The sequence below is a fragment of the Nannospalax galili genome, unplaced genomic scaffold (assembly GCF_000622305.1).
Source record: "Nannospalax galili isolate Female #2095 unplaced genomic scaffold, S.galili_v1.0 scaffold2886, whole genome shotgun sequence".
Lineage (NCBI taxonomy): Eukaryota > Metazoa > Chordata > Mammalia > Rodentia > Spalacidae > Nannospalax > Nannospalax galili.
In genome coordinates, this window is record NW_008355281.1 from 124,555 (window position 1) to 136,345 (window position 11,791).

Here is an 11,791-nt window from a genome sequence, read left to right on the forward strand (position 1 = left end):
TGGCAAGAATGATGGGAATGGAGCTCAAGAGGATAGAGATAAATGGGAGGGTCTCAGGGGAAGAACTGATGTTATCAAAGATTAAGGCTCATTCTGCAGTATTCTCTGCATGGAAAAGACACATGGTGAGCAAAAACAGATGCCTAACATCAACTCCATATCGTTTTAATAAACGTTTATGCAATGTCCAAGCTACGTTAGGTACTGTCAAGAGAAAATAACAGTGAATCAAATGGAAATCACCCTACCTTTAGATCTTTTTTTAGGGTAAGTCTTTTACTTTCTAGGAAGAGCAGCTAAGTGGGTGGAGCAATTCAGTATATAGAAGCCAGAGATGAATGCATGTGTGCACCACATGCTTCTATGACCAATGATATCAACTTAACCACATATTTCATTCTGACCAGAGAAATGGAAATGTAAGTGTCGTGTGTCACATCAGGGAAGAAGTCCTAAGTGATAGTTCGTAGTTTACCATGTGTCTTTTCCATCTCTCCTGATATGAGTAATGTTTTAGATATAGGCTGCTCCATTAGCCTGGATCTTGTCCAACCCAAGAAGGACGTGTGGTAGGAGTGATACACCTTTGTTATGTTAGCCAATGAGATTTCAAAGTCAATTGTTACTGCAGCACAACCTGGTTGCTCATCCTGGCTGATAACGTATAGAAACAATTGATTCGGTATCTGCAGCTCCCATTTCTCCATCTATATACCCGAGGTCCAGGCATGTAGAACTTGAGATCATTTCAGGAGCTCACACTTGTTCCACATACAGTCAGGATATAACCCTCCCACTAGAACCCTGTACAAAAGGGGCTTCCCCCAAAGACTTAGAAAGCTGGATTTCTGGATGAAGCAAGCTGGACTGGTAGTCAGCCAGACTCCTGGGGCAGGGCAGTAGACACCTAATCATCTTGGGCAAGGCCACTGCAGGCAAAATCCTTCTCCTTAACAGAAAAGCAAGTGGTACGGCAATTGGTTAAGTGACCTCCAGGGAATAAGCATATCCAGGGAGAGACCTGCTGCTCACGTAGCAATGCATGAGTCAGTGTGTATCACTCTATCCTGATAGCCAATCCGATTAGTAACTTAATCTGGTCCTAACCCTGTTCGGTTCTTTGAGACTGAAACATAGACAATCAGCTAAGGGGCTGATGCTCTCAACCCTGGGAATCCTAGTTCCCCCTAACAGCTTCCTGGATTTGTGCTATTCTGAAGCCTTCAATGCCTGTGATAGTGATTCTTAGACCAAAGCTTCAATATATCATAGAGAACTGTAGCTTTCATATATTCTAAAAATGGCATTGTAGCTGCTTTTTAACATGTCTATTTTCCCAGGAAACTGAATAATGTGTTTTCATATTATGAGTAAAGTACTTCTAATGATTATTCTGGTACAGCATTTATACAGACAAAAAATATTTGTTGGGGTCACGTGTGGTGGCACACTCCTTTAATCCCAGCACTTCAGAGACAGAGGTGGCAGATCTCTATGAAATTGAGGACAGCCTGGTCTACATAATGAGTTCTAGGCCAGCTAGGATTATAAGGAGACCCTGTCTCAAAAATCAAACAAAAATTGTTGGAGTAACAAATACATGGATGCATGTATGAATGAATGAATGATTCTTCTATTAAAATCCCCTGGCTTACCAGCATATAAATCTGGAGAACAACTTAGGGTCAGGTCATCTGTCCTGCTCTGGCTTGGGAAGCACTTGATTTTAATAGCATGCTTGTACACTATGGCCTTTCTTTCAACAGCTCAATCCTGGGAGCTCTTGACTTACAAACAAATCAGCTGCCCCTGGCATTATGTTCAGGAGGTACTGGTGAGCTTCCAGGAGACCTGTGTTCCTCCAGAGGAACAGCTCTGACCTCTGTGTTACAAAGGGCATATAGGTCACAGAATACTTTTCTATTTCATATAATGTGTAGTGGCATAAGGTCGGGGAAGATGGCTTTCTCTTGGGTTGTTGTAATGTTGAATTTGATTTGGCCGAGAGGTCTCACTGAGAGCTTCTTCTTGCATTTCATCCTCAACACATGACTTTCACCTGCAACCCTGAAGTTGGAAAAGGTGCTAGTCAGCTACCTTCTCCCAGAAGCCTGACTTTATGGGAAGCCAGGGAGATGGGACCAACTTCGGCTTTATCTGGTACACAAGCTGGAGGGGACACAGGTTCAGGGGCCTCCATTGCATTTGTCTAAGGTAGAATGGAAGTGTATTCATGTATGAATCTCAGGAACCAAAATGCCTGGCATCAGTGTTTCTCCAGGCCCACTGCCAGTGCTGCCACATCTGTGCAGGGACTTCCCAACGCTAGGCCTGACACCTCCTTCCTCTTAAACAAGATTCTTTCACTGCTCCCTGTGGAGTGACACACAGGGGGAAGCAGGTAGACAATGGTCAGACTCCCACAGTGAGCCTCTTGGGAAGCAGGCCTGGCATGGCCACTGTCAAAAAACAGCATCACAGAGGATGCTGCAGAGCTCCATGGAAGCAACACAGAACCAACTCTGCTCTGCAAGGGGGCAGGGTGAGTAGTGACTGAAGGGTGGAGCTTGGGAGGGAGCAAAGAGTGGGTGGGAAACATGAGCAAAGACCTAGGGGTGAGAAGAAACCTGCCAGAAACCAGATGGAAGGCAGAACATCTGCATGAAAGGAGCCACGTGATGGATCTGCAAGGTGGAGCGGATCTTCAGAACAGAGAGGCTAGCTAATGTGCTGCTCTACAAGTGACCGCCAGCACTGTCCCATGAATCTGTCCTTGCTCCTGGATTCCTGGTTAGGGTGGTGGCCCCTCATCCAGTTAGACACATTGGTGCCTTACATTCCTTCTCTTGTCTTCCCAGCAGCTAATCAATCATTGAATCTTGCTGACTTTGCCTGTTGACTCTGCATGAAAGTCATCCCTACTGCCACTCCCCCGGTTCAGAACTCATCATCTATTGCTTAGACTATGGTAATTGCATCCTAACTGGTCTCCCTGTTTCCCTCCGAAATCCATAAAGATCTGTAGGATGAAAGTGCATGAATGCTGAGGTGTGTCATAGCAACTCTCTAGTTGGGAAACACAACTTTCTGCCATGTTTTGCTCTGCTCTACCCCAAGGCAAAATCTAGTCAGGCTTCCGACATGAGGTAGGTCTCACCCGGCCACCAAGGTTACTGGGCAGGGTTCCCATAAGAGCAGTGGGAAGTGCTGTCTGAAAAGTGGCCAGTGAGAAGCCAGCCTTCTTTCATTCAACGGTCCCAGCATCAGATGAAGAACACCTGGGGGAAACTGACTTCCTATTTCCTAGCTGAGTTGGTCCAGGAGGCTGGCAGCCCAGGCAAAGTGAGCTGTTAGCACAGCCCCTCCAACTTCGCCCTGCCGTTTGTTCCCTCAGAACTTTCTTCTCACTCTCGGCAACTGCCATCTCTCCCCAGAGTTCAAAATCAAGTCACAAGCATGTGCCCTATGGGCCCTCTGATCTTTCACGAGTTGATTCATTTCCTTCCAACCCAAAGCAGCTCTGGAAATGACTGTAACCCACAGTGGCACAGGGTGGAGTTGCCTGACATTCCAGGTATGCAGAGAATGAAAAGGAATAGTCATTCCAAGTAAGATGTGGTCTTACAGGGCTTCTGTGAACTAACTACAGGGAAGGGGAGGACTTAAAGCAGTTTCTGAATATTGCAAGTCACATATATCTGGTTCTGAAAGAAGTTTTTGAAATATTGTTTCCCCCATTCTACTGCATTGTTCCAGAAGGGTATGTATTCCCATAGACCTTCCCTGCCAGTCTGGTGGGATGGTGGACAGAAAATGGTAGCACTTAAGCAGGGTTGATTTTGGTTTTGAAATTTTCATTTGGTCCTTTGGGCAAGATCAAACATGAGTGTATATGTACCCCAGTGAAAAATGCCCCAACCATAACAGATAGTATGGTGGGTCTCATGGAGATGGCAGGCTAAACTGTATACTGAGGTGTAGTTACTGCCAAACACAGACCCAATATAGGAGGAAGTCATTTACTAAGCTCATGGTAATGCTAGAGAGTCATATGTGAGTTCCTGGATATTGTCACAGAGAACAAGAGACTGGCGTGCTGCATGCCTGGGTGGGATGAAGACGCCCTCGAGCTCATCATGAGCTTACAGAGCATGTGGGACCTGCCCCACCTCACATGAGCTTACAGAGCATGTGGGACCTGCCCCACCTCTTAGAGCCTGGCTGAGTTTGATGAATCTTACCTTTCAGGTAAGCTTGCCTTCAAATGCTAGCCCTGTGTCCTAGTTTGTTTCTCCACTGCTGTGACAAAACACTCTAACCACTACCAACATGGGGAGGAAAGGATTTATTTGGCTTACATCTCCCAGGTCACAGTTCATCAGGGAGCCCAAGGTAGGAACTCAGGGCAGGAACCTGGAGGCAGAAGCTGAAGCACAGACCATAGAGGAATGGTGCTTACTGGCTTGCTCCCCTACCCACAGTGGATTGGGCCCTCCCGCATCACTCAATAATCAAGAAGATACCCACAGACATGGCCACAGGCTAGTCCAATGGAGGCAATTCCCCAGTTGAGGGCCCCTCAACCCAGGTGTGTCAAGTTGACACTAAAGTTATCCAGCACACACTGACACTTTCTGTTTGAACTTGAGCCAGTAGTTTTCACATTCTGAGCCCCAAAGTTTCCATCTCTAAAGCTGACTGAATAAAATTCTCCTTACAGTGAAGATGGGGAACTAAATGAAACTGTGCATGGGAAGAGTCTCATAGGAGGGGCTGGAGCGATGGCTAGGTGGTTAAGAGCACTGGCTGCCCTAGCAGAAGAACAGGCTTGTTTCGCAGCACCCACATGGCAGCTAACAGCCATGTATAACTCCAGTTTCAGGGAATCTGATGCCCTCTTCTGACCTCCTTGGGCATTGCACAACATGAGCACACATACATCATACACACACAAAAATGTATTTTTTTTTTAAAGTCTCATAGGATACACACAATGGGTGCTCAACAAAACCAGACTTCCTCTACTTCCCCTGTACCCTCCATTGCACCTTTCTATCAGCTTGGTTTCCTATTCATAATTCCTGCCCTGTCTTCTTTCTTTCAGCCCATTCTACCTCTCCATTAATGATTCCTGGCCTGTTTCCACCTCTCAGCCCACTGACAACAACTCTGAGTGTATCTTCATTCACCCATGTCCTGCTACTCGAAACGCCTCTTCTATGGACAGCTAGGCTCAGCTTCATAGACCTGTGACCTGAGGGGCTGTTTAGTTGCAGGCACTCAGTTTATTGCTTTGCTCTTGCTTTATTAAAATTCTTAATCATTTATGAACAAGGGACTCACATTTAATTTGCCTGGGCCTTGAAAATGATGTAGCTGCATGGCGGAGATGAGATAACCCCCCAAGTGCCTGATGCTGCTCTTCATGATGACTGTGGGCAGGTCTATTAACTAGCATGGTAGAAGGCTCTTGTGTGTCACTTGGCTTTGTGCCAGGAACTTTTAAAGGCACTGAGCCATTTAGTCCCTGTCTTACCAGTGAAGAATGGAAGTTCTGTCATGTTCCTTGCCTAAGGCCACATGACTGGCAAACAGACTTTGATTCAGCTGTGTTTAAGCCCAAAATCTGGGTCTTCTGACTCTTCTGCAAATATCCTTCCAGGAGGGCTGACGAATGCAGGGAAGGCTGATTTTGTTCAGCATAATAAGATAAGCTCCACTTGCATATATCACTTGAAAGCCATTGAACAAATTTGCATAGAGAAAAGCCTACCACATAATTTCTGGAGGGATTTCTCCGAGTAGGTCTCACGGTCACAGCCCTTGCCGATGTAATTGGTCTGCAGCTCTGCAGTGACCTGAAGGGAGGACACGGCTCCATCACATGTCTCCAAGTGAATGCTGGGGAACAAGGGCATGCTCCCTGAGCCAGGCTGATACTCAATCCTTTTGGTCCAATCTGAATAAACAAGGAAAAGATTAAATCACCTACAGTCAGTCCTGCTAGAATACTTGTTTTGAAAATGTGAATTTGTTCTAATAAATCATTTGTTTCAGCAAATATATTATGGAACAGTTTGAGGATAATGGAAATTTTACATTTACAGGATGAATGATTTCACCATCCCCCAGAAATACAAAGTGAATGCAAAAAAATACTATATGCAGCTGAACTGAGTCATGTAAGACTATACAAAGCAATAATATACCTTAGACATAAATATATACCTTAGACACCTACAAGCTTCTCAGTTCACTGAGTATTATGGGGAAAATAGAGTGGGTTACAACACTCAAAAGCATCACAACTGATGCATACAAAAGGTAGAAAGGAAAACATTAGTGCAGCTTTACACAAGTGTTACAATGAACATGGCATTTGACCTTGAAGAGATCTGAGGTTTGCTAGTGGAAGCCAGTGGAGAAACACTGGTGGAGAAACACTTGCAGCTGGTGTGTCACTGGAAAGTAGCAGGAGGAGAGTCTGAAAGGGATGGAAAGTGGGACGGCAGGTGTGGATGGGCCCATGTTCACCAACAAACATAGGCCTATTCAAGGTCAAGTGGCATCTTTACTGCAGAATTTGTAGATGATTACTAATGCTCCCCTTTTTCCCCCTTTACATGTGTCACTTAGAGTGTTGTCTCCTCCCGTATGACAATGTTTTAGGAACATATGTGTCTTAGTTCAAAACAAAAGGGTGCATAGTCCTTCAAGGATTGTGTGAGGTTACAAAGGTGGGTGCAAGCGTGCTCAAATATTCAAAACCATGACTCAAGTCTGGCTGATAATCTTATCATTGCTCTTCAGTGAAAAAATAATGAGATGATAATGCATTAGAGAGAAGCAAAATCACCATCAAAATGGCACCACAGAAGAACAGAGCAATCAGGGAAAACTGAGTACAGACAGGGGAATTGACTGATACATAATAGCAGCGTTGAAAGTCAGTGCTGCCAATTCAAGGCGACACTCCTGAGGCTGGTAATCCACGCCTGTTGACAACAGCCACCGAGCTGTATTGCGAGTGCACGGGTCTGAGAAGCTGTGCAACCATCCTCAGCTAGATTTGAGTGCAGAAGAATGAGGAGTCATCAAGGAACGTGAGTTACAAGTGCAGTGAGTTGGTGAATTCCAAATGTTTGTCACATAGCCCATTGCTAGATGGTGTCCTTTTGCCAAGTAGAAATGAAAACCTATGAAATTGCTTGCTCTCCCCTTGAAAACCTCAGAAGTCCTTTATTTATGAGACTTTTTATCAGTCTGCAGCCACCAGGGGGCTCCACAAGACTCCCTAGTGACCAACTGATCACCATCAAAGTGATACATGCGGAAAGCTGGACTTGGGACCAGTGAGGAAGCTTTCTTCCCTGAGCAGTCATTTATTTGGAGTTTCTATGTGCCACACCCTTCTTGGAGCGGCAGTGAAGTCAAGAGGTAGGTAATAAATAAGCTTGTGCTGTCCTATCAGGAGGAGGTTGACAGAGTGTCTTTGGATGGGGTGTTCACATGTGAGCTGAGGCTAACAGCCAAGGACGGATGTGCTCTACTTGGAGTAGAAGCAGCAAGGATTCTGGTTTGGCTGCAAAGCCAGGAAGTTTATGAGAAAGTTCTGAACACCTCAAAGCTGCAAGTACCTCCTCAGACTAACAGGGATATTAGTGCAGGTTTTGCAGAGCTGGGATGAGGGCCAAGTGTGACAATGCAAACCCAGCATATAGCGGGGCCCTGATTGGTATTGTTCTCTGATGAGGAAGGGGAGAACACCGCTTGTAACACATCCCTGCCATGTTCTAAGTAACTGTGTGATAGGGATTTAGCTCAGAAACCCACATTAAGCAGCTGCCTTAAACAGGGATTGCTAAGATCATGCCAGGAGCAGAGGTTGTATCTCACAGCTGAGACTCATCCCCAGGAATCTGAAATTGGAGGCTGTTTGGATGAGAGCATCCTAACTTACAAAGGAAAATACACCCAGTATCAGCCTCTAAGAGTTGAGCTATGAGCCCCTGGAGGTGAGATTATAGAGCCCTACTATAGACCATGGTCCAAAGACCCCAATTCAATCCTAAGGGGAAAAAACCTCTACTGGAACAAGGGAAAGGAAGACTTCCTGTCAGAGTGTCGTCTGAGAGTCACTGTGCTGTAAGAAGCTAACGGTGTCCCAGATACGATGTTTCATGCCACTCTGCGTTTTATCATGCTGTCTCTTATACATGGCATCTCTGTTCCATCAACTTCCCTCCTGCCATCTCCTCTATGTATCCTTTCAAGATTTCTTCAATGTAGATAGATGCCTCTACCATGTCTCCACAGTATCCTCCACATTAGAATGCAGCATTAGACCCCAAGCTTCATGATGATTGAATCTCCATCATGTTGCAGATGCCTGGCCCGGAGTAGATGTTTAAGTGCTGTGACTCTCCTAAATTGTACAGTGGAACTCTGTCTGTGGCTTGTCTCCCTCAGTAACTGTAAACTCCTTAAAAGCAGGGATTGTGATGTTTGATTTTGAATCCTCCACAACTAGCTCCTAGTTTAGGGAATATTTGTCAAGAGGATCTGGAAAGTGCTAAACGCCTCACCTTGAATGGCGCTCCAGACAGAACCTAGAGCCCGTCTACTAATTCCCTGTTGTGCCCCCATCTGCCTTTTTCTTCAGTCCTACAGCACTGTCCCGACCCACACAGTACAGAACACCCTTGCTTCTCCATTCTTGGCAAGGCAATTGGTCCAAAGCTAATAATGGTAGACTCTGCTTCCCAGTAAAAAGAAACATTAAGGAGAAGGCCTGCTTTCCTCTCTCACTTTGGGGATCCTTCTGTACGGTTTCAAATAATTGTGTGCAGGAGACCTTGGTGTGAGTCCTCAGTTTCAGTCTCAGGAGACATTTTCCCAAGAAAAGTGCAAGATACTTGCAGAAATGACTCCATTTATTTTGTGGGCTCTGCAGACATCTCTTCCTCATCTAGGTATTTGAATGGTTATTTCTGATGAGAAATTCGCATCACATCATCACATTTCTCAGAAAGAGTGCAAATAAACCAGCAAACACATCATGATGGAAAGCTAGTGGAGGCACAGTCCCTGCTGAATTTCTGTCCTCTAGCCACCCCCTGGCTGAGAGAGCTGGACCATCTCTGGCCATCATGAAGAAATTGGGTACAAGAGAAATTTAAGAGCAGCAAACTGCCGGTTGCTTTGGTGACCTCGCAAGCCTTGTTTTTGAGGGTTATGAGGAGCCGGCAAAATTGCCACTATATAGTAAAAGAAATCGATGAAACTTTCTGAGCACATTGTCCTTGAGAGAGTAGGAAGCTTACACAAACATCCACTTTTCCAAAAGGAGTCTGAGTAGGGCTCAAGAGAGCAAAAGGCAAGCCATCACATTTAGCCTTTGCAATAAGAAATGTCTCTTCCTCCTCATTTTCTGGAGTGTGAAGGAGCATTGTGTTTAAAACTATGGCCTTTAAATTCAGCACACCTGGGTGTTAATCCCAGCTTACCACTTGCAGTATAACTTTGAGCAAATCATTTACCCTCCTAGAGTCTCTGCTGTTTTTGTAAATTTGTAACAACTATGCAGAATTTGGGGAGAGAGAATTAAAAATGGTGCCATTTCAGCTCCAAACACCAGGGACACATTCAATAGATATATTGCTATTAACTTATTGCTTATTAAGTAATACTTCAGGAAATGATTATTAGTCACCTACAGATACCAGGCACTTTTACATCTACTCTTTCTTTTAGTCCTCCGTGGGACCCACTGTAAGGATGTTATTACCTTAATTGCACAAATGATGACCTCAGAGCTGAATATTGGTGTGACTTGCCCAGGGCCACACATCTCTTTTTGTGAAAGCTCACTGCTGAATCTGAGGATTTGCCAGAATTGAGAACATCTGCCATTTTTTACAATTCCATCCTGTGATTGGCAAAAGATCAAGGAAGAATGTTCCCTTCAGCACTGCCTGATCTTAAGGGGTTGGTGGAGATGTGGGGTAGAGATTTGGACTTGAACCTTAACATCCTCCAAATATAGTCATGTGACCTTGTCAAAGCCACTGTCATCTCACAGCCTTGTTGCCTCATCTGAGATGATTCCATCTGCTCCTGGGATGGTTGTCAGCCTTATAGGAGACAGGGCAGCCTAAGGATCCAACCCAGGGACCTTCCCATGAGCTCTCAGTAAAAGCATTCCACTCCTGGGAACTTCTCTGAGCTGTCCTGCTTGGAATGAAAATCTTGTTAGTCTGTAAAAGGCCTAGACACTGACTTATGAACAGCGATTACATGTTTTTCCCTTAAGTGAACAGACAGAAAGTAGAATGCCTGCTGTTTTAATAACCAGGCCTTAATTACCCTGCCCAAATTTCTGAGGACACTAAGAGTAGAATGCTATTGGGATTTAAACTCCTTTTTTGTGGATTAAGGATTTAGAAAAATGATGATTTTATTATAACTCCAGCTAAATTTAGAGATCGTATGTTTTCTTATCAGGAGACTGTTAACCACTTAGAACTCTCACATTAAATGCCCAGAGTTGACAAGAAGCTAATCTGAGACTTCCAGAATGCCCAGGCTTCCCGCTCCTATAATCCAAGGCATTTAAGTCCATTGCTCCATTTTATCCCCCAGGAATGTTGCAGAAGAAGGAAAGGAGAGGCACAGGCTCAGTCAAGACATCTTCCCTTTCTTAGTTGTGCAGGCCTGGGTTTCTCCAGCTCTTCTGGACTCAGCTTTCAGCAGCTAGAGAAGCATTATGTTTCCTAGGAAATTTCTGGATTTCCATAATCTGAGTGGGTAGACGTTAGGATGGTGGGGAGTTCCCTGAACAGGGCCGAACAGGAATCATTCAGGCGTCTGACCCTACTAGGAGGCCTTGCAGCACCAACCCCCTGGCATCTTTCAGGGCCTTCTCTTAGGGGTGGTAGCTTTGATTTAGGCACTAAGGGTCTTCTGCTGCTGGGAGCAGTTAGCATCGTACCTTGGCTAAGTAGCGGCCACTTAGTGTATCTAAATTGGGACAGTGGGTTAGGAAAAGGTCTGTGGAATTCAGAGGGTAATGTTGACCAAGAGATTTAGATTGCATCTCAGGGCCAGTGACAAGCCATAAATGTGTGTTTAGTGAGGGCATGAAATAACAAGACTGGGCTTTAAAATGGTCTTCCAAGAGCTAGGTTAGGCCCTGGAATTCACTTTCAGAATAGCAGAGGAGTGCTCTGGGTAGCTGTCCCGTAATCAGTTAGGACAGGGTGTCACCATTTTTCAACTCACACAAAGGGGTAGTAACCTTCATCCAGTGCAATTCAATTAACTTTCTGGGTATTAACTCTGCATCCAGACATACTTGTGTTTAAACTCTGGTGCTGTCACCTGTTCTTTGGATGTAGGGCCTTTGGTAAATCACTGAACTCCTCTGAGTTTCATTTCCCTTGTTGCCAAACCAGGATAACTCAAATTCAGCACTGCTCTGGGAGTTTTTAAAATACCAAGAATGAAAACCTGTTGTTACTATCATCATGTGTGCATCTCTTATCATTAGTCCAGATATCATGGATTTATTTACTAAGCCCCTACTATGTGCCAGGCAGAGTTGGAGGTAATGAGAGTGATTTGAAGGAAAGTGTCAGTTACCCAGCCAGCTTTTTTTTATTGAGTTGCAATGTTAGGTCAATTATTTGTGTTCTTTCTGATTTTTTAATGTAGGCACTTAGAACTATAAACTTCCCTCTTGGGACTGCTTTTAAGGTGTCCCAGAGGATTTGTTGTGTTGTGTTGTCCTTTT

At 44.8% G+C, this 11,791-nt stretch overlaps 1 protein-coding gene across 1 annotated transcript in view; it reads right to left on the bottom strand.

Annotated features, from left to right (window-relative positions):
• The window catches only part of Clstn2 (calsyntenin 2), a 646,127-nt gene that overhangs the window by 107,367 nt on the left and 526,969 nt on the right, over positions 1 to 11,791 (bottom strand). Inside the window, exon 6 of the mRNA XM_029555749.1 lies at positions 5,774 to 5,959. Coding sequence (XP_029411609.1) covers positions 5,774 to 5,959 — 186 coding nt within the window. The remainder of the gene's footprint in view (positions 1 to 5,773; positions 5,960 to 11,791) is intronic.